This window comes from Aotus nancymaae, unplaced genomic scaffold (genome assembly GCF_030222135.1).
Source record: "Aotus nancymaae isolate 86718 unplaced genomic scaffold, 86718_ANA_hifiasm-v0.15.2.pri h1tg000040l, whole genome shotgun sequence".
Classification (NCBI taxonomy): Eukaryota; Metazoa; Chordata; class Mammalia; order Primates; family Aotidae; genus Aotus; species Aotus nancymaae.
This window is the reverse complement of record NW_026988454.1, coordinates 126,785,094-126,808,509: the sequence shown is the minus strand read 5'-3', so window position 1 is coordinate 126,808,509 and position 23,416 is coordinate 126,785,094. Positions and strand designations below refer to the sequence as shown.

At 40.2% G+C, this 23,416-nt stretch overlaps 1 protein-coding gene and 1 long non-coding RNA gene across 5 annotated transcripts in view; one reads left to right on the top strand and one right to left on the bottom strand.

The window, feature by feature from the left end:
- Positions 1-23,416, bottom strand: part of FKBP5 (FKBP prolyl isomerase 5) — an 89,059-nt gene that overhangs the window by 25,497 nt on the left and 40,146 nt on the right. For both annotated transcript variants that reach the window (XM_012461601.2, NM_001308526.1), the window contains 1 exon segment: positions 3,097-3,253. In XM_012461601.2, the coding sequence (XP_012317024.1) occupies positions 3,097-3,253 (157 nt within the window).
- Positions 7,524-20,234, top strand: LOC105723521 (uncharacterized). 3 transcript variants are annotated; one of them, XR_010336733.1, is made up of 3 exons: positions 7,544-7,846; positions 10,543-10,644; positions 17,805-20,234. It is a non-coding gene; the product is annotated as an uncharacterized LOC105723521 (long non-coding RNA). The 3 variants fall into 3 exon arrangements; XR_010336734.1 differs by lacking the exon at positions 17,805-20,234 and adding an exon at positions 13,983-17,797; XR_001108841.3 differs by lacking the exon at positions 17,805-20,234 and having other exon boundaries at positions 7,524-7,846; positions 10,543-12,556.

Genomic DNA, 23,416 nt, shown 5'->3' with positions numbered 1-23,416 from the left:
TTCCCAAGAGTCTATCAGAGTATCAGAGTCAAAGAGAAGGTCTGCCTTGGAAATTTTCTGCAACATTTAGATACAATGTTTTATGGAAGTGGGAACCTGAATAAAACAAGTAAATTCACTGTAAGCACTGAAAACATGCTTAGCATGTAAGGTTTTTATACACACACACACACACACAAACAACATATAAGAAGTACACATATATACACATACATATATACAGCTTGTAGGCGTTTTCTACATATATATAGTACTATGCAATGCATATGCACCAGTCTCACATTACAGAGCATGCACTCCACATAATTCAATATACCAACACCTTGAACAAAAATTATGTTCCTTTCTAAATACGCTAAATTATTTCCATAAAACACATAAAATACTTTTTTTTTGAGACGTTGTTTCACTGTTGGTGCCCAGGCTGGAGTGCAATGACACGATCTCGGCTCATTGCAACCTCCTGGGTTCAAGCGATTCTCCTGTCTCAGCCTCCCAAGTAGCTGGGATTACAGGCACATGCTACCATGCCCAACTAATTTTTTTGTTTTTAGTAGAGACAGGGTTTCATCATATTGGTCAGGCTGGTCTCGAACTACTGACCTCAGGGTATCTGCCCGCCTCAGCCTCTTAAAGTGCTGGGATTACAGGTATGAGCCACTGCGTCTGGCCATAAAAAACTTTTATACCTAGAAATTTATGAAAACCTATTGACAACTTTTATGCCTGGAAAGATCTGTAAAATCTATCTCATGTTAAACAGGATTTCCTTTTTCTTGTGGTCTGAGGGTAAAATGGAAGAGATAGCAAGCCGTCACAATAGCAACAAAAGCTCACACACTGTGGGCTCATGTGTGCCCTACACGTGTAGGATTTCATTCAGCTCTCCATAATTTTATGAGGTGGATACTGTTATCCCCATTTACAGAGGGAAAACTGAGGCTTAGGAGAGTGAAGTGCCTGCCCAAGTGCACACAGCTGGGAAGTACAGAGTAGGGTCTAACCACTAGTGATACAACAAACAGTTTAAACCTGAAAAGAACTGTTTGTGTTAAAAAATATAAAGACAATTTCTATTTTTCTTTGCCTTTAAACTTGAGACATCTGTCCCCACAACTGCCTTTTCAACCAGGCTAAAATGTAATGTATATAAACTGGTTCATATAACATTATGTCCTCATAATACATACAGAATTTCTCCTAAGGGAGCTTAAGTTTTGAAAACATGTATTAGACATAAATCCACCTCTCTGAGTTTAGAATTACTATAACGACTTGAAATGGTGATTAAAACTAATCAGAGATGGCCTAGTTCAGTGGCTCATGCCTGTAATCAATCTCGGCACTTTGGGAGGGTGAGGCAGGTGGATCACTTGAGTCCAGGAGTTGGAGACCAGCCTGGGCAACATGGCAAAACCCTGTCTCCACAAAAAATACAAATATTAGCCAGGTGTGGCAGTGCACACCTACAGTCCCAGCTACTACAGAGACTGAAGTGGGAGGATCACCTGAGCCCTGGAGGTTGAGGCTGCAGTGAGCCATGATCATGCCACTGCACTCTAGCCTGGGCGACAGACTGAGATCCTGTTTCAGAAAAAAAAAAAAAGTAATTAGAGATTATTTGGATATGGAAGAGACAGCTTTTTCTATGCTCTATCTGAATTTTAAGAAGTGTCTCCTAGAAACAGAATTAGTTTCACCTAAGAGTAAACTACAAATATAGAGTAAATATTAATATAAATAAGATACACTGAAGTGGGGGCTATAGTTAGTGGAAGGAGGAACCAGGTAGAGAAAAAGAAGGTGTTATACAAAGGGTGCTTCAGTGAGGGCTTTAAAGAGTTCAAGGTAGAGCATTTTGGAAGGATTTTCAAGTGGTAGTTGCATGGCTAAAACATCACCCAAAAATATGATTATGGGCCGGGTGTGATGGCTCACACCTGTAATTCCAGCACTTTCAGAGGCTGAGGCAGGTGGATTACTTGAGGTCAGGAGTTCGAGACCAGCCTGGCCAACATGATGAAACCCAGTCTCTACTAAAAATACAAAAAGTAGCCAGGCGTGGTGGCAGGTGCCTGTAATCCCAGCTACTCAGGAGGCTGAGGCAGGAGAATTGCTTGAACCTGGGAGGTGAAGGTTGCAGTGAGCCGAGATCACACTACTGCACTCCAGCCTGGGCAGCAGAGCAAGACTCCATCTCAAAAAAATATATATATGATTATGGATCAAGTGCTGGGGCAAACGTAAACTGCCACTGGATTACTACAGAGGCTACAAAATGACACTGCAAAAGGCATAACATCACCCACTGGCCAGTGCAGGTCATCAAGATTCTCAGTAACTCAGAATCCCACTGTCTGAAATCCATAGAGCCAGAGGGAGGATACACTAGATAAGCAGATGCACTCTCATGCAGAAAGAAACAAAACACCCTGGGTTCTCTCAAGGGTCTGTTTCTCAAGACAGAAGGGTTGGATTCATGGTATAATTTTAGATCTAAAAATAATACTAAACATGTTTTCACAAGAGAGACTGTCAGTGTCTGATAGTTCTAAGCTTGGAAGCGCTAGTGGATATCCTTATGATGGGAAAAATTTAGGCAAAAAATGAGTCATCTCCGTTGCCTTTATATCCAGGAAGAATGTGCTTTTCTTTTTTCAGGGCCTCTGTATTAGAACAAGTGGCACAAGTTCAAGTGGTAGTAAATCGTCCAAATGCTTCTCTGACTCCCAACCCCCATGTTTTCCTGCCTCCTGCCTAATTTAGAGAAAAGGGAAGAGGGGGTGAGAGAACCACATATGAGAAGGGTCCATAGCTGCCTGTCTTGGCAATACTGCAGGCAAAACAAATCATCGTAAAAGCAAAAAGTGCCTGTTAAGTCCTTTTCTGAACACGTATCAATCAAGTAAACATGCTCACAAACCTCTGTGATAGTGTAAGGTCCATTAGTTTATGTGATGACTAACTGCAGCCTGATTTAATTGTTTCCGCTGTTGGATTAACTTCACTGAAAATGCCAAAACGTTGAATGAAAAAGCAAGCATATCCCTATCCTTTAGGTGACTTCACTGTGTTCCAAACTGGTATGCTGCTTACCGTGGTCCAAGATGTAAAATACATTGTTCTTCCCGCTGCATTTTCTCCAGAGCTTTGTCAATTCCGATTGGAATGTCGTGGTCTTCTCCTTCACCCACAGTGAATGCCACATCTCTGCAGTCAAACACCCTTCCACCACAGCGGCCTTCCAGGTGGACTGAGGGTAAGGAGACAATAAAGTCAACAGAGCTGCTTCTTAGGACTGGCTAATTCAGTGATGTGATAAAAATGAGTGGCCAACAATGTAGCAAATACCATTTCCCCTTTCTCATTTCATAAAGAAACACAAGCAGTATGTCTTGGTGAAGCTTCATCTACCCAGTCTGAAAGTTTAGGAGCAACCATATTTCTTTCCAAGTTAAACTTGTAATTACTGATATTTGTATCAGTTTAGTGGGTAACAAACCAGAAACAGGTTTATTACAGGCATGAGCCACCACGTCTGGCCTAGATGCTTACATTTCTAGGAAAAACAATTCTCTGAAACTTTACAACTACTTTTAGTATTAAGGGTATTTATTCTTTCCATTTAGGTTTTTGATGCAATAAGAAAAATGGATGGCTGGTATAATAGCATAACAGTCACCAAGCAATATAATAATTTGGATTTCATAAGAAAATTCTGACTGGGCGCAGTGGCTCATGTCTGTAATCCCAGCTACTTGGGAGGCTGAGGCACAAGAATTCTTTGAACCTGGGAGGTGGAGGTTGCAGTGAGCCAAGATCATGCCACTGCACTCCAGGCTCCCTCCAGCTTGGGAGACAGAGGGAGAATCCATCACACACACACACACACACACACACACACACACACACACACACACACCCTTTATTTCTACTTAGGTAATATAATGGCCTCTATTCTAATCTAGAGATTTCCTAAAATGCTTCTTTTCTAAGACTGGCTGATCTACTTTAGATCAATAACTTGTGGAGAGACTAAAAATCACTCATTCTGTAATACTCATTCCACGCCCAGTAAGACAACTATTATCTTCAAATAAAAATTCAATTCTAACTTGTTCTGCTTTTGAACTACATGATCTCAATGAAGCTCTGAAATTCTATGATTCGATGACTTGATAATATCACTCTCAATATCAATATAGCCCAGAAACCAGCTTCAAATCTAATTTCTGCAATTAATCATTTAATTGAATTACCTCTAGCCCAGGTCTGAGAAATGAGAGAAACTGAAGAATGAACAGGAATGGTATAGACACTAGGGGCCAAAATGTCCCCTGAACATTTATGCTCTAAAGCTTTCTACCCTTTTCCTCTCTTTTTATTTCTGATTTGCTAAATTTTCTCTGTATTGTTCCAATTGTGCTGCCAAAATGAGTACTCCCCTCCTTTTTTTTTTTTTGAGACAGAGTCTTGCTCTGTGGCCCAGGCTGGAGTGCAGTGGCATGACCTTGGCTCACTGTAACCTCCACTTCCCAGGTTCAAGCGATTCTCCTGCCTCAGCCTCCTGAGTAGCTGGGACTAAAGGCATGTGCCACCACGCCTGGCTAATTTTTGTATTTTTAGTAGAGATGAGGTTTCATCATGTTGGCCAGGCTGGTTTTGAACTCCTGACCTCAGGTGATCCACCTGCCTCAGCCTCTCAAAGTGCTGGGATTACAGGCATGAGCCACCAAGCCCAGCCCACCCCACCCTTTTTTAGCTCACCAGTATTAATATCATCTTGATGTGTTCCCCTTGCAGACACAGAATGGGGCCTAGGAAACTTGGGCCAAACAAGAAAGGGCCTAACTCTCAAGTCAGCTCCTCCAAACTAGGGCTAGAGCTGGACTGGCTGGGTAGAGCTGGCATAAGCATTTTAGTTTATGTCCTACACTCATAGATGCTGATAATTCCTTCTGTTATATTTACTTTTAGAATGCTCTACAGAAAATAAAAATTAACTTGTGGGAAATTGAAAGTTCTTCTGAATTGGAAAACGTTTTAAAAATAATTCAACTTTGATTTTTAAATACAGTCGTACTTCACTTAAGGATAGGGATACATTCTGAGAGATGTGTTATTAGGTGATCTCATTGTGGGAACATCTTAGAATGTACTTAGACAAATCAAGATGGAACAGCCTACTATAACCTAGGCTAAGTGGTATAGCATATTGCTCCTAGGCTATAAATCTGTATAGCATGTTACTGTATTGAATATGGTAGGCAACTGTAACACAATAGTATTTGTGTATCTAAACATTGAGAATGTAGAGTAAAAATATGGAATTATAATCTCATGGGATCACTGTCCTATGTGGAATCTGTGGAATCTGCTGTTAAACAAAGTATTATATATATCACATGAGTGTATATGCAGACTAGAGAGGATCTACAGGGAGTCTGAGGCTTAAGATATATTTACTGAATTCTCTAAGGGTGGTGGCACACACCTATATAAGTCCCAGCTACTTGGGAGGCTGAGATGAGAGGACTGCTTGAACCTAGAAGTTCGAGGCTGCAGTGAGTCATTATTGCGCCACTGCAATCCAGCCTGGGTGACAGAGTGAGATTCTACCCAAAAAAAAAAAAAAATTTTTTTTACTGAAGTAAAAATTGATGTTTCTAAGGAGATTAAGAGTTCTAAAAAGTTTACATTCCTAAATATTTAAAAATCTGCCAATGAAATTTAGACTAACGATAACACTTTTCTTGCTTTGTTTTTTTTGAGAAGGAGTTTTACTTTTGTTGCCCAGGCTGGAGTGCAATGGCACGATCTCAGCTTACTGCAACCTCTGCCTCCCAGGTTCAAGTGATTCTGTCTCAGGCTTCTGAGTAGCTGGGATTACAAACAAGCACTGCCACCACACCTGGCTAATTTTGTATTTTTAGTAGAAACAGGGTTTCACCACGTTGGTCAGGCTGGTCTCGAACTCCTGACCTCAGGTGATCCGCCTGCCGTGGCCTCCCAAAATGCTGGGATTACAGGCGTGAGCCACCACACCCGGTAACACTTTTATAAAAAAAGATTTGCTGAGCAAAGTAAATTTCAGCTCATATATTGTGGAATGTCTCATATATAGAGATTTATTGTTGTAGTAGCTCACAACTTAGTTAACAATTTTTTTTGTCTCAAGTTTATTGTTGGAAGTATCATCTTCCTCCCTTAAACGAGAGTACATTTAGTGGGGGAGGAAATTATCAGTACATTTGTTGTGGCTTTTGGTTGATCAAGTTTGAATGTGTTTTCAAAACAGGAAATCCAGAGACTCTGCAAGGATTCCTGCCTGTGTGTTAGTTTCCTAGGCAGGTTTTCAGCTTGATGTATGTATTTGATATTAAAATTATATAAGTAATTCCAGAAGTTCTCTTTAGATGTGATAACCCATCATTAGGGGGAAAAAACAGTGGCTACTAATAAACATGTTGGAGCAGATAAATGGAGTAACCATGCCAAAAAAACATCAAACTGTAACAAAGGCATAATTAAGAAAGCAAAATATTCACTGTAGCTAGTCTCTCTCGAAGAGACAATAAATGACAGAACTAGTGTCTAATGCTGTAATAGGACAGTAAAAACTTGTGATAGATCTTATAAATATTTTCTACTTTACATGTGGACCAATCTTTTTTCCTGGTAAATCTAATCCCTCAAAATTGGACCCTGCAGCATTATAAAATCTTAAACGGATATGCATCCAGACACATACACCCCAGTTTATATGTATATAAGAAACCATCACCTTGTAATATTGACAATATTCGGAATGTCAGACTAAAAGGAGGTATCACAGCCTCATGGTGAATACAGCTCATCGATTCTCTACATCTACAAGCAGCAAAGGGTATTGCTGGGTTAACCGGTTTACTAAACTTGGAACACTGATGTGACAAGGTCTACAAGACTGCTGACAAGAACTCACACACCACTTGGAGCCACGGAAAGACTGCTGATTGCCACAGTAGGGGCCCCACTTGTGGTAACAGATGCAGATGTGCACAGCTCCTATAGCTCCACTTACTCTTTTTAATATTAGCTTAAAAACTGCTACCAAAAAACCCAAACCAAAAACAAAACAAAAACCATGGCAGCTCTGGCTGTGGAAGACCTGTGGTTGTTTTTTGACCTGGCATCTTTTAGTAAAATACTAACTTAATAAATATTTAATAATAACCATCATGACTCACTGGGAGTGCAGCCTCTAGGGCTCAGGAGGTCTGTTGCTAATCCCAACCAGCATAATTTACGGGAAGTAAATCATCTATGACGTGCCCAAAGAGAATAAAAGTACATACAGGATGCTTCTACTTAGGGCTTTTTTGGTAGAGAAAGAAATAAACAAGTTAAAAAGAGACAACATTTTTTTCTTGACTTAAGGACTATGTAACTTAAAGGGGGAGGGAGGTCCTCCAAATCCCCACAAAGTCAAACCAAACCAAATTACCCAAGCTTAGCTGCGCAATCGGAGTGTAACCACATCAAGCAAGCTGCAAAACATCACTTAAACTGGAGCTCTGACTTATTGTTCTCTTACTGCCCTAGAGCAATTTTGTTTTGAAGAGCACAGAACACCCTGTTCTGAATGTGGCTGGCACATGAACTGGATGTGCTGACAGCAATTTGTACTTCGATTAAAATAAGGGGGGGAGAAAGGAAAGAGACTGCACAGCAGTAATAAAAATGAAATGCAAGAACCCGTAAACCATGCAATTTGTATTTTAGGAAGCAAAACTGAGAAAGCCTCCATAACTTAAAAGAAAAAAAAAGGTGCTGTAAATGCTCCAGCCTAAAGACGTTAGCTCTGGTAAGTGTCTATTTTTCCCTTTTCTAATTATAGTAGTTGGTGTCTGATCGTTTTGCACTCATTCTCAAAACAATGACTGGGTCATGGGGATCTGAATGGGAATGTTGTAATGGCATTACTACTAGACAAGACTGGTTATCTGGCCAGAGAAAACCAGGTTGTGACAGGTTACTCCCACTGGGCAAGGGTTTTCTTTGTTGCCTAATTCATGCCAAATGGGCTTCTCTCTGCCTGTGTCTCCTGCCTCATAAAGCATGGTATCTAAGAGAGTAAGATCTTAATAACCCCCTGAAAAGGCAAGCAGAGATGGCTTTCTAAAAGCAGGAGAACAAAAGAAACATATTCATGCACGGTGGTCAGATTTCCCTCAAACTGTCCCCCTTCCTCTTCTGCACCATTTTGTACTATTTAGGGTGAACACATGCCACTGTGAGACTGCTTACAGAACTGATGGACAGATGTTAACAGGCATGGAACCTGGCTCCTGGAACTGAATAACATTTATGCAAATGATTTCTTTTCCTTAGTCTAAACAAGAAGCATACACCCAGCAACAAATTCTCCACGAACACCAACCCTTACCACTCTTCCCTTCACACTACTATAGCACTTGAGTTAGACTTGGATTCCAGTCCCATTCTGCCACTTCGATTATGGTTTTAGGCAAGAAGCTCAGTTTCTTCACTGATAGAATGTGGATAACATACTAGCTAAATAATAATTATTGAGAGGATTAAATGAGATACTGAATTAGAGCTTTTAATTTAGCACCTGATATTCATTCATTCATATGTTGGGGTGTCTATTCTGTGAAAACACTGTTGTTAAGTGGATATACAGAGATGGACTAAATGAATGTTAGCTATAATTATTTTCCTGCATCTAGTGGTAAATTATACCAGATTAAACATGTTTTAGAGCTCTAAGAAAACATTTAATGGCTCAACACAGAAAGCTGTCAAAGTATGAATAAAATTCTTAGTAGGCAAAGGCAGTATCTTGTACTTCTTTTGTGCCTCACAGTACCCAGCACAGAGTTCAGGGCCAGCAAGTAAATATTTAGTTAATGACTAATCTTAAAATAGGGCATTAAGGACAGGGTGGTAATTTTCACTAATTTATACAAATTTTCCTTTTTGACTCTATTAGTATTCCTATTTTAATACATTCTAGGAAGCTATACAAATTCTATATTGATATGGAACCTTTGTTTTTTAATACTATTCTAAAATAAGTGACCAATTGGCTGGATTTTTCTTTTTTTTTGTAACAACAAAAACAACAACAACAAAAGACTATTTTCTTTCTTTTTTTGGGACAGTCTTGCTATGTTGCCTAGGCTGGAGTGTAGTGGCACAATCTCGGCTTACTGCAACCTCCACTTACTGCAACCTTCACCTCCTGTGTTCAAGTGATTCTCATGCCTCAGTCTCCCGGGTAGCTGGGACTACAGGTATGCACCTGTATTAACCATGACCAATTAATTTTTGTGTTTTTAGCAGAGACGAGTTTTGCTAGGTTGGCCAGGCTGGTCTCGAACTCCTGACCTCAAGTGATCCTCCTGCCTTGGCCTCCCAAAGTGCTGGGATTACAGGCGTGAGCCACCATGCCCAGCCCTTTTTTTTTTTTTTTTTTTTTTGAGTTGAGGGTCTCACTCTGTTGCCCAGCCTGGAGTGCACTGGTGTGATCATGGCTCACTACAGCCTCACAGTCCCTGACTCAAGTTTTTCTCCTGCCTCAGCCTCCCTAGTAGTGGAGACTACAGGCACACACCTGGCTATTTTGTTGTTGTTAAAGATGGGTCTCACCATGTTGCCAGGCTGGTCTCATACTCCTGGCCTCAAGCAATCCTCCCACCTTGGCCTCCCAAAATGTTGGGATTACAAGCATGAGCCACCATGGCTGGCCAAAAAGATTTATTTTCTATTATGATTTTATTCTACCTGAAGACTTGAAGATACCTTTTTAGAAGAAACAAACTATATAAATCCAAAATATTTGAAAGAATAAACACTGGCCACTTTAGACCAAGTACCATATTACATTATTTTGTGAAAACATATAATAAAATGGTTTTAAGAATTTGTTCTCTATTCCTGGACTTATTTCCCAGGACATTCATAAATACTTCAAAAGTATATGAAAAACAAAAATATAAAGTCTCACAGCTCTATCAGATCTCAATATGGGCAGATAGGGAATCTTTCTTCTATTTTGAAGTTTTGGTATCTTTTTGATTTTAGTGTTTCATTTATAAAGAGCACATAGCTAGATATTGTTCTCACCTTATGAGAACTTTTCCCCTTAATAGGTGACTTTATCCCATTCATATTTTTTGTAATCACCAATGGGTGGTTTTATTGTCATATTAGGTTTTCTATACAGTGTTTTCTTATTTTTTAAAATCATTTTTGCTCAATTGGTGAAGTGTTCTTTGTTCCTCTACTTCCCTACTCCACATGAGGTAGTTTGGAAGTTCTACATGCTATTCTTACTAGTACTTTCCATTAAAGCTTGATCATTTAAAGTTATACATATCTTCATCAATGTTCAGAATTAATCAGTATAAAGCATTCAATAAAATCCAACATCCCTTTATTATTAAAAAACCCTCAATAAACTAAGCATCAAAGGAACATATTTCAAAATAATAACCACCTATGACAATATCTTTTTTTTTTTTTTTTTTGAGACAGGATCTTGTTCCATTGCCCAGGCTGGAGTGCAGTGGTACAACCATAACTCACTGAAGTCTCCATCACCCAGGGTCAAGTGATCCTCCTGCATCAACCTCTCAAGTAAGCTGGGACTACAGACGCATGCCACTATGTGCAGCTAATTTTTTTTTTTTTTTTTTTAGTAGAGACAAGGTTTCAGCATGTTGACCATGCTGGTCTTGAACTCCTAGGCTCAAGCAATTCTCCTGCCCTGGCCTTCCAAAGTCTGGGATTACAGGTGTGAACCACTGCGCCCAGACATTAATATTATACTGAATGGGCAAAAGTTGGAAGCATTCCTCCTAAGAACTGGAACAAGAAAAGGATGTCCACTCTTACACTTCTATTCGGCATACTACTGAGCCACAGCAGTCAGTATGTGGCAAGTCCAAGGCAGAGCAATCAGGCAAAAGAAAGAAATAAAAGGCATCCAAATAGGAAACTAGACCTCTACCTCTCACCACGTACAAAAACTAACTCAAGATGGATTAAAGACTTAAATGTGAGGCCTCAAACTATATAAATCATGGAAGAAAACCTAGAAAATATTCTTCTGGACATTACCTAGGCAAAGAATTTATGACTAAGTCCCCGAAAGCAAATGCAACCAAAAGAAAAACTGACAGTTGAGACCTAATTTGAACTTCAGCACAGCAAAAGAAACTATCAACGAAGCCGACGGACAACCTACAGAATGGGAGAAAACATCTGCAAATTATGCATCTGACAAAGAACTAATATCCAGAATCTATAAACAACTTAAGCAAATCAACAAGAAAAAACCAAACAGCCCCAATAAAAAGTAGGCAAAGGACATGAACAAGCAGCCAACGAACATGAAAAAATGCTCAACATCACTAAGCATCAGAGAAATGCAAATCAAAACCACAATGAGATATCATCTCACACCTGAGTCAGAATGACTATTATTAAAAAGTCAAAAAATAACAATGTTGGCAAGGTTGTAGAGAAAAGGGTATGCTTAAACACTGTTGATAAGAATAGAAATTAGTTTGGAAATTTCAGCTCCTGTGGAAAACAGTCTGGAGATTTCTCAAAGAACTAAATATCGAACTACCATTTGACCCAGCAATCCCATTACCGGGTATACAACCAAAGGAAAATGAATCATTGTATAAAAAAGACAGCTGGCATTTGCACTGGTATGTTTACTGCAGCATTGTTTGTTTGTTTGTTTGGAGACAGAGTCTCGCTCTGTTGCCCAGGCTGGAGTACAGTGGTGCAATCTCAGCTCACTACAACCTCCACCTCCTGGGTTCAAGCAATTCTCCTGCCTCAGCCTCCCAAGTAGCTTGGACTACAGGCATCTACCACCATGCCTGGCTAATTTTTCTACTTTTAGTAGAGGCAGGGTTTTACCATGCTGGCCATGCCGGTCTTGAACGCCTGACCTTAAATGATCCACCCACCTTGGCCTCCCAAAGTGCTGCCATTACAGCTGTGAGCCACCATGCCCAGCCTGTTTTGTTTTGAGACAGGGTCTTGCTTTCTTGTCCAGGTTAGAGTGCAGTGGCATAAATATGACTCAAGTGATCCTCCCACTTCAGCCTCCTGAGTAACTGGCACTACAGGCATGCATCACCATGCCTGGCTTTTTTTTTTTTTTCTGTAGAAATGGGGGTCTCACTATGTTGCCCAGTTTGGTCTCGAATTCCTGGGCTCAAGTGATCTTCCCACCTTGGCCTCCCTAAGTGCTGGGATTAAAGGCATGAGCAACCATGCCCAGCACAGCATTTATTCTTAAGCACAGTTACATTCTCAGTAGCAAAGACATGGAATCAACCGAGGTATCCGTCAATGGTGGACTGAATAAAGAAAATGTGGGGTTCCTTCCGCCATGGCCGCCACTGGAGAGCAGCAGCCATGGCTCTGTGCTACCCTATGGCCATGGGCCTCAACAAGGGCCACAAGGTGATCAAGAACATGAGCAAGCCCAGGCACAGCCACCACTGCGGGCACCTCACCAAATAAATACACCAAGTTCGTGTGGGACATGATCTGGGAGGTGTGTGGCTTCACCCCATACGAGCGGCGTGCCATGGAGTTAGTGAAGGTCTCCAAGGACCAATGGGCCCTCAAGTTCATCAAGACAAGGGTGGAGAGGCACATATGTGCCAAGAGGAAGTGGGAGGAGCTATGTCCTGGCCACCATGACGACAGCTGCTGCCAAGAAGGACTAAGCACTCTGCCCTGCCCTTTCTCCAAAATAAAGAATAGCTTGACAAATTTGAAAGAAAAAAAAATGTGGAGGCCGGGCGCGGTGGCTCACGCCTGTAATCCCAGCACTTTGGGAGGCCAAGGTGGGTGGATCACGAGGTCAAGAGATCGAGACCATCCTGGTCAACATGGTAAAACCCCGCCTCTACTAAAAATACAAAAAATTAGCTGGGCATGGTGGCGCGTGCCTGTAATCCCAGCTACTCAGGAGGCTGAGGCAGGAGAATTGCCTGACCCAGGAGGTGGAGGTTGCAGTGAGCTGAGATCGTGCCATTGCACTCCAGTCTGGGTAACAAGAGCGAAACTCTGTCTCAAAAAAAAAAAAAAAAAGAAAAAAGAAAAAAAAATATGGTACATATACATCATGAAATACTATGCAGCCATAAAAAAGAATGAAAGGATATTCCCCTGCAGCAACATAGATGCAGCTGGAGGCCAGTATCCTAAGTGAATTAACACAGAAACAGAAAACCAAATACTGCATGTTCTCACTTATAAGTAGGAACTAAACCCTGAGTACACACAGACATAAAGATGGAGACAAGAAACACTGGGGATTCTAAAAGCAAAAAAGGATGGAGGGTACAAGGGCTGGAAAACTACTTACTGGGTACTATGTTCACCACCTGGGTGATGGGTTCAACAGAAGCCCAAACCTCACCATCACAGACAATATGTAACAAACTGGCACATGTCCCCCCTGAATCTTAAATTAAAAAAAAAAAGAATTAATTAGCATAATCTCCCCGGAACAAGAAATTGAGACAACTGGTTGTGGTAGTACATACTTGTACAATGAACTACTTGGGAGGCTGAAGCAGGCAGATCTCTCAAGCCCTCGAGTTCAAGACCAGCTTGAGCTACATAGCAAGACCCCATCTCTAAAAGGATAAAAAAAGTTAGCTGGGTTTACACCCGCAGTCCCAGCTACTCGGGTGGCTGAGGTGGAAGGATGGCTTGAGGGAAGGAGTTTGAGACTGCAGTAAGCCACCACTGCATGCCAGCCTGGGCAACAGAGTGAGACCTCATCTCTAAAAAATTTTTTAAAAAAGAAAGTAATCTTGGACAATTTTGCCTTCCCCTCTTCATTTCCCACCCTCACCACCTTCTGTTAAAATGACCCAGAATCCATACTGTTATATTATTATTATTTTGAGACACAGTCTCCCTCTGTCATCCAGGTTGGAGTACAGTGGTATGATCTCAGTCAGGTCACTGTCACCTCCATCTCCTGAGTTCAAGTGATTCTCCTGCCTTGGCCTCCTGAGTAGCTGGGATTACAGGTATGTGCCATCATGCCTGGCTAAATTTTGTATTTTTGGTAGAGACGGGGTTTTGCCATGTTGGCCAGGCTGGTCTTGAACTCCTGGCCTCAAGTGATGCACATACCTCGGCCACCCAATGTGCTGGGATTACAGGTGTGAGCCACTGTGCCCAGCCCAGATTGTTGCATTATTAATATTACTTTTAACATTACAGCTGTACTGCTTCAGAGATCTTTCAGGATAAATGTATCCAATATGGAAATACATATATTTTTTTGCTACTGTTTCTTATGCCTTGAGTTGTTGCTTCTTGACTTATTTTTATGTTTGTTTTGGTATATCCCCACAGTATTTTTTTCAAAAAGAATATGAGTCTGCAAATTCCAAGAAGTTAATTTAGTTCTTATACATAAATGATAGTTTGGGTGAGTACAGAATTCTAGGTTCAAAATACACATAGCTATAGACAATGACCAAAACCATTGTCTTTAGTGTAGTAAGATTCTTATTTCTTTGCACATAGCTTGTTCTTCCCTGGAAGAGTTCAGGATTTTCTTGTAAGCTACAGAATTCAGAAATGTCACCAGGATATATCTGGGTGAAAAACCACTCCTTCCTCCTGGGTACCACTATCGACTGGCCTTTCAATTTTAAGATTCTTTTTCTTTTATCACCTATTGGAAATTTTCTATTCGATGTTTGATTAGATGCATATTACCTCTCCTGGATTTTTTATCTATATCTTCTAATTTCTTTTTTACTTTTCATCCCTCTTTTTATCTGTGTTCTGAGAAATCCTTGGCTATCTTTTAGATCACCAGATTTCAGGGACTGTCCATTTTGCTCTTCAACCCTTCCTTTGAGTTTCAGTTTTGATTAATGATGCTCGTATTTCCAGAAACTTTCTTGTCCTCCCTTTCCTTATCAAGGAAGCTGGCTTTTTGACTTACGAATTTGATGTCCTGTTAATGATTTCTGAAGACAAACATTAGTATTTTTAAAGTTCTCTTCTATTTCTTTCTTCTGTTAGTCCACTTCAGTGCTTCTTTTTTTGTGGTATTTGCTGATGATTCTTTGTTGTTTGGCCGTATTATAAAGGAAGGATTCAGAATGATCAAATGACTATAGTTAGCTGGCACCATTTTTCTAAGCAATTGGATATGTTTCCATGGCAGGCCTTTTCCCAAAAGGGTGGGCTGATTGTGGGGATCTAAGGGTGAAGATTCCACAAATATTTGTTAGGCATTTACTATGAGCTGAGCATGATGTGCACAGAAAAACTGACGTCAGGAGCAGAACACTTTAGCATTATTTACTGTGAAAAGCTGTCTTTTCACTTTTTTCCCCTTTAAATTTGTTTTAAAAGTTTTTTTAAAAAATACATTCATTTTCCCTAGTCCAAGTCCTAACACTTAGAGTCTTTGAGGCACATTTTATTTTATTATTTATTTTAAAATTTATTTTATTATTTTTGTTTTATTTTAGAACTCAGCCTTACTGGTTTTAGCTTTGGAGAAAATGTCACAGCCAGATCCTAGTCTAGTAGTTTTCAGTCCTCGACTGCAAACTAGAATCACCCAGGAGTTAAAAAAAAAATACTTTTGCCTGAAGTTCCATCTTCTGAGGTTTGAGATTCTTATTTAACTGGTCTGTGAATCAGAATTTTTAAAAGCTCCCCAGGTAATTCTAAATTCACTAAAAGTTGGAACTACTGCACTGGAGGTTTACTGGCCCCATGGTTTCATTCTGTTTTATAACAACCCTGATGACAAAACTAAGAAAAAAGAAAGAAAGAAAAAAAACCCTGATGAATGATTGCTGCTTGGGCTCCCTCACACCAGCTGACTATGAGCTTGGAGTTCCGCCTAAGCCTGTTGAGGAGAATGGTATGTACCTCTGCATAAGTCCTCTTTACACCTGTCTTGGGTTGGATTTGCTGAGACTAGTTTCCATTGGTCCAACTTCATTGACTTTACATTACAGAAATTCTGATCCACTCTTATATTCCTCCCCTTTCCAGCAATATTATTGATTTCTTCTTCTTTTGAAAACCTTTGTCCCCTCCATCTATCATTTCAGTGAGATTTGAAGAAGGAAAGGAGGCATGCCAACAACTGGAACCTGTAGAACACTGTTGAAAATTTCACACTTAAAAATACTGCTGACTGTCTGCATTCTTTGCATTCAAATGTGGCTGAAAGTACTGAGAGGCAAGAGAACCACATACAGCCAGCATTTTGATGGGCCTCTTCCAACCACTAAAGTTGACAAATCAGACAATCTGAGAGACTAGGGGATGGGGAAAGAGTAATTGGTAGCTATTTAGAGCCTTGTGTTAGTCAAATTAGATTTTCTAAGAAAGCAAAGCTTAAAAGAAGCAATGTAGCCATGACTTAGAATTAAACTTAAGTATGAGGACTGAAGTAGCAGTCATCATAATCGTATCAATTAGGGTACCTAAGAACACAGTGACTTTTTAAATGAAACAAACAACTTTGAATAAAAATTACAAGATGGTCATCTTAGTTGATACAAGAAAAAGGATACTGGGACAGATTATAAAAATTGACTTGTAAGCATTAGGATCTTCATGTAAAGAGTAAAAATCAAAATTTCTTTGAGAAAGAATAAATCCCATCAAACTAATGTAAGTTTTCTCTTCCACACAGAGACAAATTATGAAAAGGAAGTAAAAGTTCACAATTTAGTAAAAGGCTTTTTGAGTCCATAATGTTATTCTTCCCCCCAAACCTAGAGAAATATGATTTAGATAAGATTACTATTACGATACATGATGAAGACTGTTATTAGAGACAAATTGGGTCTATAATAACCATGGTAGAGCCAAGAGGATATGCTGATAGATGACATGTAGGAGATAAAAAAAAAAAAAAAAAAAAAAAAGAGGAGTCGGCTGGATGCAGTGGCTCATGCCTGTAATCCCAGCACTTTGGGAGGCCAAGGTGGGTGGATCACCTGAGGTCAGGAGTTCAAGACCAGCCTGGCTAACATGGGGAAACTCCACCTTTACTAAAAATACAAAAATTAGCTGGGCATGATGGCATGTGCCATAGTTCCAACTACTCGGGAGGCCGAGGCGGGAGAATCACTTGAACCCAGGAGGCGGAGGTTGCAGTGAGCCAAGATTATGCAACTGCACTCCAGCCTGGGCCATTGCACTCCAGCCTGGGCTACAGAAGAAGAAAAAGAGGCATCAAGGATCTTTTTCCTTACATCAATTAAAAGGAAGCAAAACAAATTAGAGAAACACAATATATAGGGTAGAAGAAATTAAGTGTCCACTAAATGTCTGACACTTTTCTTCATAACTGTTTGTATTAGTCTGTTCTCACGCTGCCTTGAAGAACTGCCCAAGACTGGGTAATTTATAAGGAAAAGAGGTTTAATTGACTCACAGTTTCACGTAGCTGGGGAAGTCTCAGGAAACTTACAATCATGGCAGAAGGGGAAGCAAACACATCCTTCTTCACAAAAGTGCCAGCAGGGTTACCCTGCCAGACACTTATAAAACCATCAGATCGTGTGAGAACTTTCTCTATCATTAAGAACAGCATGGGGGAAACTGCCCCCATGATTCAGTTACCTCCCACTGGGTCCTTCCCATGACACGTGGGAATTATGGGAACTACATTTCAAGATGAGATTTTGGTAGGGACACAGCCAAACCATATCACTGTCACACAACCTGTGGTAGTGAAAATTGTTCCCATTTTACAGATTTTAAAAACTGGATGCGGGGAGAGATCCAAGATGGCTGATCACTAGCAGCTCGGGCTAGTAGCTCCCAGTGAAAGCGCAGAGAACGAGAGGACGCCACACTGTCAGACGAATTTTTGTTGCTCATGGACTAAGAGATTCCCAGCGGAGGAGCCCCACGGGTCGCCAGGGCGACTCTTGTAGCCGGCGCGGCAGTTTTGCTGGCGCCTCAGCGCTGCAGTTCTTGGTGCAGAGTCTGGAGATTCCTGGGCAGAAAAGCACCATCAATCTTAACACCGCTGTTTTGGCCGGCGCAGTGGATTGCTCAGATTTCGGCGCTGGGAATCAACAAGTTGGATGTCTGCTCAGAGACCTACTTAGAAAGTCGGTAATTACAAAGACGACAGAGGGATAAATATATAACGAAGGGAAGAAACCAGCCTAAAAAGGCAGAGAATACTCAAAATCAGAATGCCTTTCCCTCTACAGGGGATCGCAGTTCCTCATCAGCAACAGAACAAGGCTTAATGGAGAACGAGTGTGTTGCATTATCAGAAGCAGGTTTCAAAAGGTGGGTGATAAGAAACTTCTGTGAATTAAAAGAACTTGTTCTAACCCAATGCAAAGAAACTAAGAACCTTGAAAAAAGGTTTGACGAAATGCTAACGAGAATGGACAATTTAGAGAGGAATATAAGTGAATTGATGGAGCTGAAAAACACAACACGAGAACTTCGCGAAGTATGCACAAGTTTAAACGGTCGAATTGATCAAGCAGAAGAAAGGATATCATATGTCGAGGAACAGCTTAGTGAAATGAAACGAGAAGACAAGATTGGAGAAAAAAGGATAAAAAGGAATGAGCAAAGTCTCCAGGAAATATGGGACTATGTGAAAAGACCTAATTTACGTTTGATAGGTGTACCTGAATGTGACGAAGAGAATGAATCCAAGTTGGAAAATACTCTTCAGGATATCATTCAGGAAAACTTTCCCAACCTAGCAAGGCAGGGTAATATTCAACTCCAGGTAATAGAGAGAATACCACAAAGATATTCTTCAAGAAGACCAACCCCAAGGCACATAATCGCCAGATTTATTAGGGTTGAAAGGAAGGAGAAAATACTAAGGGCAGCCAGAGAGAAAGGTCAGGTTACCCACAAAGGGAAACCTATCAGACTTACAGCAGATCTCTCAGCAGAAACCCTACAAGCTAGAAAAGAGTGGGGACCAATATTTAACATCCTTAAAGAAAAGAACTTTCAACCCAGAATTTCCTATCCAGCCAAACTAAGCTTTATGTGCGAAGGAAAAATTAAATCTTTTGCGAACAAACAAGTACTTAGAGACTTCACCACCACCAGGCCTGCTTTACAAGAGCTTCTGAAAGAAGCACTATACATATAAAGGAACAACCAGTATCAGCCTTTCCAAAAATATATCAAAAAGCAAAGAGCATCAACACAATGAAAAATTTACACCAACTGATGGGCAAAACAGCCAGCTAGCATCAAATGGCAGTATTAAACTCATATATATTCAAATTGGATAAAAAGCCAAAACCCATTGGTATGCTGCATCCAGACCCATCTCACATGCAACGATACACAAAGACTCAAAACAAAGAGAAGGAGGAAGATTTACCAACCAAACAGAGAGTAAAAATAAACAAATAAATAAAAACCAGGAGATGCAATTCTCGCCTCTGATAAAATAGACTTTAAAGCAACAAAGATCAAAAGAGGCAAAGAAGGACATTACATAATGGCAAAAGGATCAATGTAACAAGAAGAGCTAACGATTCTATAGATCAACGAGACAGAAAATTAACAAGGACATCCAGGACTTGAACTCAGACCCGGAACAAGTAAACTTAATAAACATTTATAGAACTCTCCACTTCAAATACACAAAACATACATTACCACCTCACACCTATTCCAAAAGTGACTACATAATTGGAAGTAAATCACTCCTCAGTAATCGCATAGCATTTCATAGGTTTAAATGAAATATTGGTTGGCTGCTTGTTTGTTATTTTCTTCCCTTATTCCTTCCTGTCTACATCATTAAGTATAATTATTGGTATAAAAGAGGTTTTCAATATCCATTACTAAACTGCATTCTAGCTTGGGCAAGAATGCAATACTCCCATTCTCTCTCTCTTTTTCTCTTCCTTTTTCTTCCTCTTCTTCATTCTTTTCTTTTCTTCCTTCCTTTTTAAAAAAAAAAAAAAAAACAACTGGATGCTCCAGGTAGTTAAGTAACTTGTCTTAACTCATAAAAATATCAGGCAGCAATTCCAAGATTCAAAACTCAAGTCTTTCACTTTTGAAGCCTATCTGTCCCCTCCCCTGTACCACTTAATTGTCTCTTTACACTTAAATGACAGAAATTTAGTAAAACACGTATCTATCATGACATATTGTAAAGGGTGATCAATATCTATTGTTCTCGTTCACTCACAGCTGGCTTTTATTCCAGGTTTTATTTACTTATTTTATTTATTTATTTTTTGAGATGGAGTTTCGCTCTGTCAATCAGGCTAGAGTGCAGTGGTGCAATCTCTGCTCATTGCAACCTCTGCCTCCCAGGATCAAGTGATTCTCCTGCCTCAGCCTCCCAAGTAGCTGGGATTACAGGTACCCGCCACCACAACTGGCTCATTTTTTTAGTACAGATGGGGTTTTGCCATGTTGGTCAGGCTGGTCTTGAACTCCTGACCTCAGGTGGTCTGCCCACCTTGGCCTCCCAAAGTGCTGGGATTACAGGCATGAGCCACCACCCCCGGCCTAGTTCCAGTTTTTATATCTGGTTTCGCATCTAAGTGTATTTGGTGATGCTACAAACAAAAGGCAAACCAGTAAAGACTGAGATTTCAAAAAGAAAAAGGAGATCGTGGTTTTAGATGGGGACCACCTTTAAGGTAATCTTTGTTCTCCTCCCCCAGATAGCTAACTTGTTTAAAGGAGGAAAAACCAGGACATTTTAACCTTGATAAATAAAAGCATGACACAATACATTTCTATAAAATAGATTTGTTACAGAAAACCAAGGTCTTTTGAGTGAAAAAGCAAAATCAACCATTTACTCTAAAACTTCCCAGGAAAGTACATTCTAACAAGATGAAAGGCAAAAGATTAGTCATTGCTCGTTTTTCCTTTCCCTTTCCCCTTCCTTTCCTTTCCTCCCTCCCTTCCTTCACTTTCAATCTCTCTCTCTCTCTCTCTCTCTCTCTCTCTCTCTCTTTCTTTTTTATTGAGACAGTCTTGTTCTGTTGCCAAGGCTGGAGTGCAGTGGCATGAGATCACAACTCTCTGCAGCCTTGAACTCCTGGGCTTAAGAGATCCTCCTGTCTTAGCCTCCTGAGTAGCTGGGACTACAGGCATGTGCCATCACACCTGGCTAAATTTTAAATTATTTGTAGAGACAAGGTCTCTATGTTGCTCAGGATGGTCTCAAATTCTTGAGGTCAACCCATCCTCCTGCCTCAGCCTCCCAAAGTTCTGGGATTACCAGTGTGAGCCACCACACTTGGCTCCCTTCCTTGAAACAAACAGAAAAAATAAAATGACATAAAACATAATGAAATACAGGAAGAAAAACCAGGATCTAATGATATAATTAATGAGACAGGAACAGGGTGGAAATAATGGGGAAATGGGAACAGGTTAATAGGGATAAGGGGGAAGTAACACTTTTGAGTATATTGCTTTTTGCATAGTTTAGAATCATGGTAATGTTTCACATATCTAAAACAAAAAAAATAATTAAAATTAACCAGAGCATGGCAGGAACCCAAAATGGAATATAAACAGTAACAAATGAACAACTTGTTCCAACTGAGTAACACAATCACACTGAAGGGGTTGAGGAAGAAAGAAGTTACCTGAGTTAGAAAGCAAGTGTTTTTTACTTAATATGCTTAGAAATAAAATGGAAAGAAAGAAAGAAAGAAAGTGTTTTGAATATACACTATAAGGCTGATGACAAAAGGAACTAAACACAAATATTTCCTAAAGTCAGTTTGTCACAGGGGTCTAGCTTAGCAATTCTAAAAGCACCTTACATATACACTATTATGGAGCAAATGAATATGCTGTGGAGAACTGAGAGCACTTTCTCACTTTTGGAGAAAGGAGTTTCAAATGAGCAAAGGGCAGGCAAACCTGCAGTGTTGGACTGGAACTGCAACTGCCAGTGTGTGTTCATGGTTTTAATATCTATACAGGTTGGCCAGGCGCGGTGGCTCACACCTGTAATCCCAACACTTTGGGAGACCAAGACAGGAGGATCACAAGGCCAGGAGTTCGAAACTACTGTGGCCAACATGGTGAAATCCCATCTCTACTAAAAATACAAAAAATAGCTGGGTGTGGTGGCAGGCACCTGTAATCCCAGCTACACTGGAGGCTGAGACAGCAGAATCACTTGAACCTGGGAGGCAGAGGTTGCAGTGAGCTGAGAGTGCACCACTGCACTCCAGCCTCGGTGACAGAGTGAGACTCAAAAAACAAAAACAAAACAACAACAAAATAGATATACACACACCAGGATGATGTAGAAATACCTACAGATGTATGTGTATGTATGTTGAGGTCCATATATTCTCTACTGCTCTGTCTGCTAAGAGGGTCTAGGAATGATGATATCTCAAACTCGAACTCCTGACCTCAGGTAATCCACCCGCCTCGGCCTCCCAAATTGCTGGGATTACAGGCGTGAGCCACCACGCCCAGCTGGGAATGATGGTATCTCACAGCAGGAGCAAACCTAGCATCCCGATCTTGGTTTCTAAATGCCTTTCTCCAATAAAAGCAGTCAGAGCTCCTTGGAGAAATGGTTAGTTCCAGGTCTGGGGCAGGAAAATTTTAAGATGAGCCAAGAGTGTCTTGTGGTACCAGGAAGTAAGGAACTGCTAAAAAAAAAACAACAATGGGGATAATATTGAAAGGACACAAAAACAAACTTAAAGGAGTTTCCAATTGTCAAATCTGGGACAATAGGAACAATAAAATAAATAATAAAGAATAATAACCTACAGAATAAAATAAATATCCACAGGTCCATACTGATATAAATAAACTGAATATATATACAGTAGGATTCCAATTAATGTAGAGAGAACAATAGCAACAGAAAAATTACCATTAGTCAAATGCCACAATAATGACTACTGCATGCAAAAATCAACAAATGCCAAAATGAATGTGTAAAGTTGTGATATAAAACAAGATAGTACTTCCATCCTAATACTTTTTAATTACAAAGGGAAAACAGTAACTTTGCAGTAGCAAAACATGGTTTCCCACCTTAACCCAGTGTTCTAAGTTAACATCACCAGTAATGGGACATCCCTATCATGTACCTCTTGATAATGATGAAAGGCACAACATCACTTCAGTGGTATTTTCCCCAAAATGCATAACCTCAATCTACTTTAAAACATAACAGAAACCCAAATTGAGATATTCCACAAAATCATCAGTTGTCTTCAAAATAGCAGAGTAGGCCAGGTGTGGTGGCTCATGCCTGTAATTCCAGCACTCTGGGATGCTGAGGCAGGTGGATCACCCAAGGTCAGGAGTTTGAGAACAACCTGACCAACATGGTGAAACCCTGTCTCTATTAAAA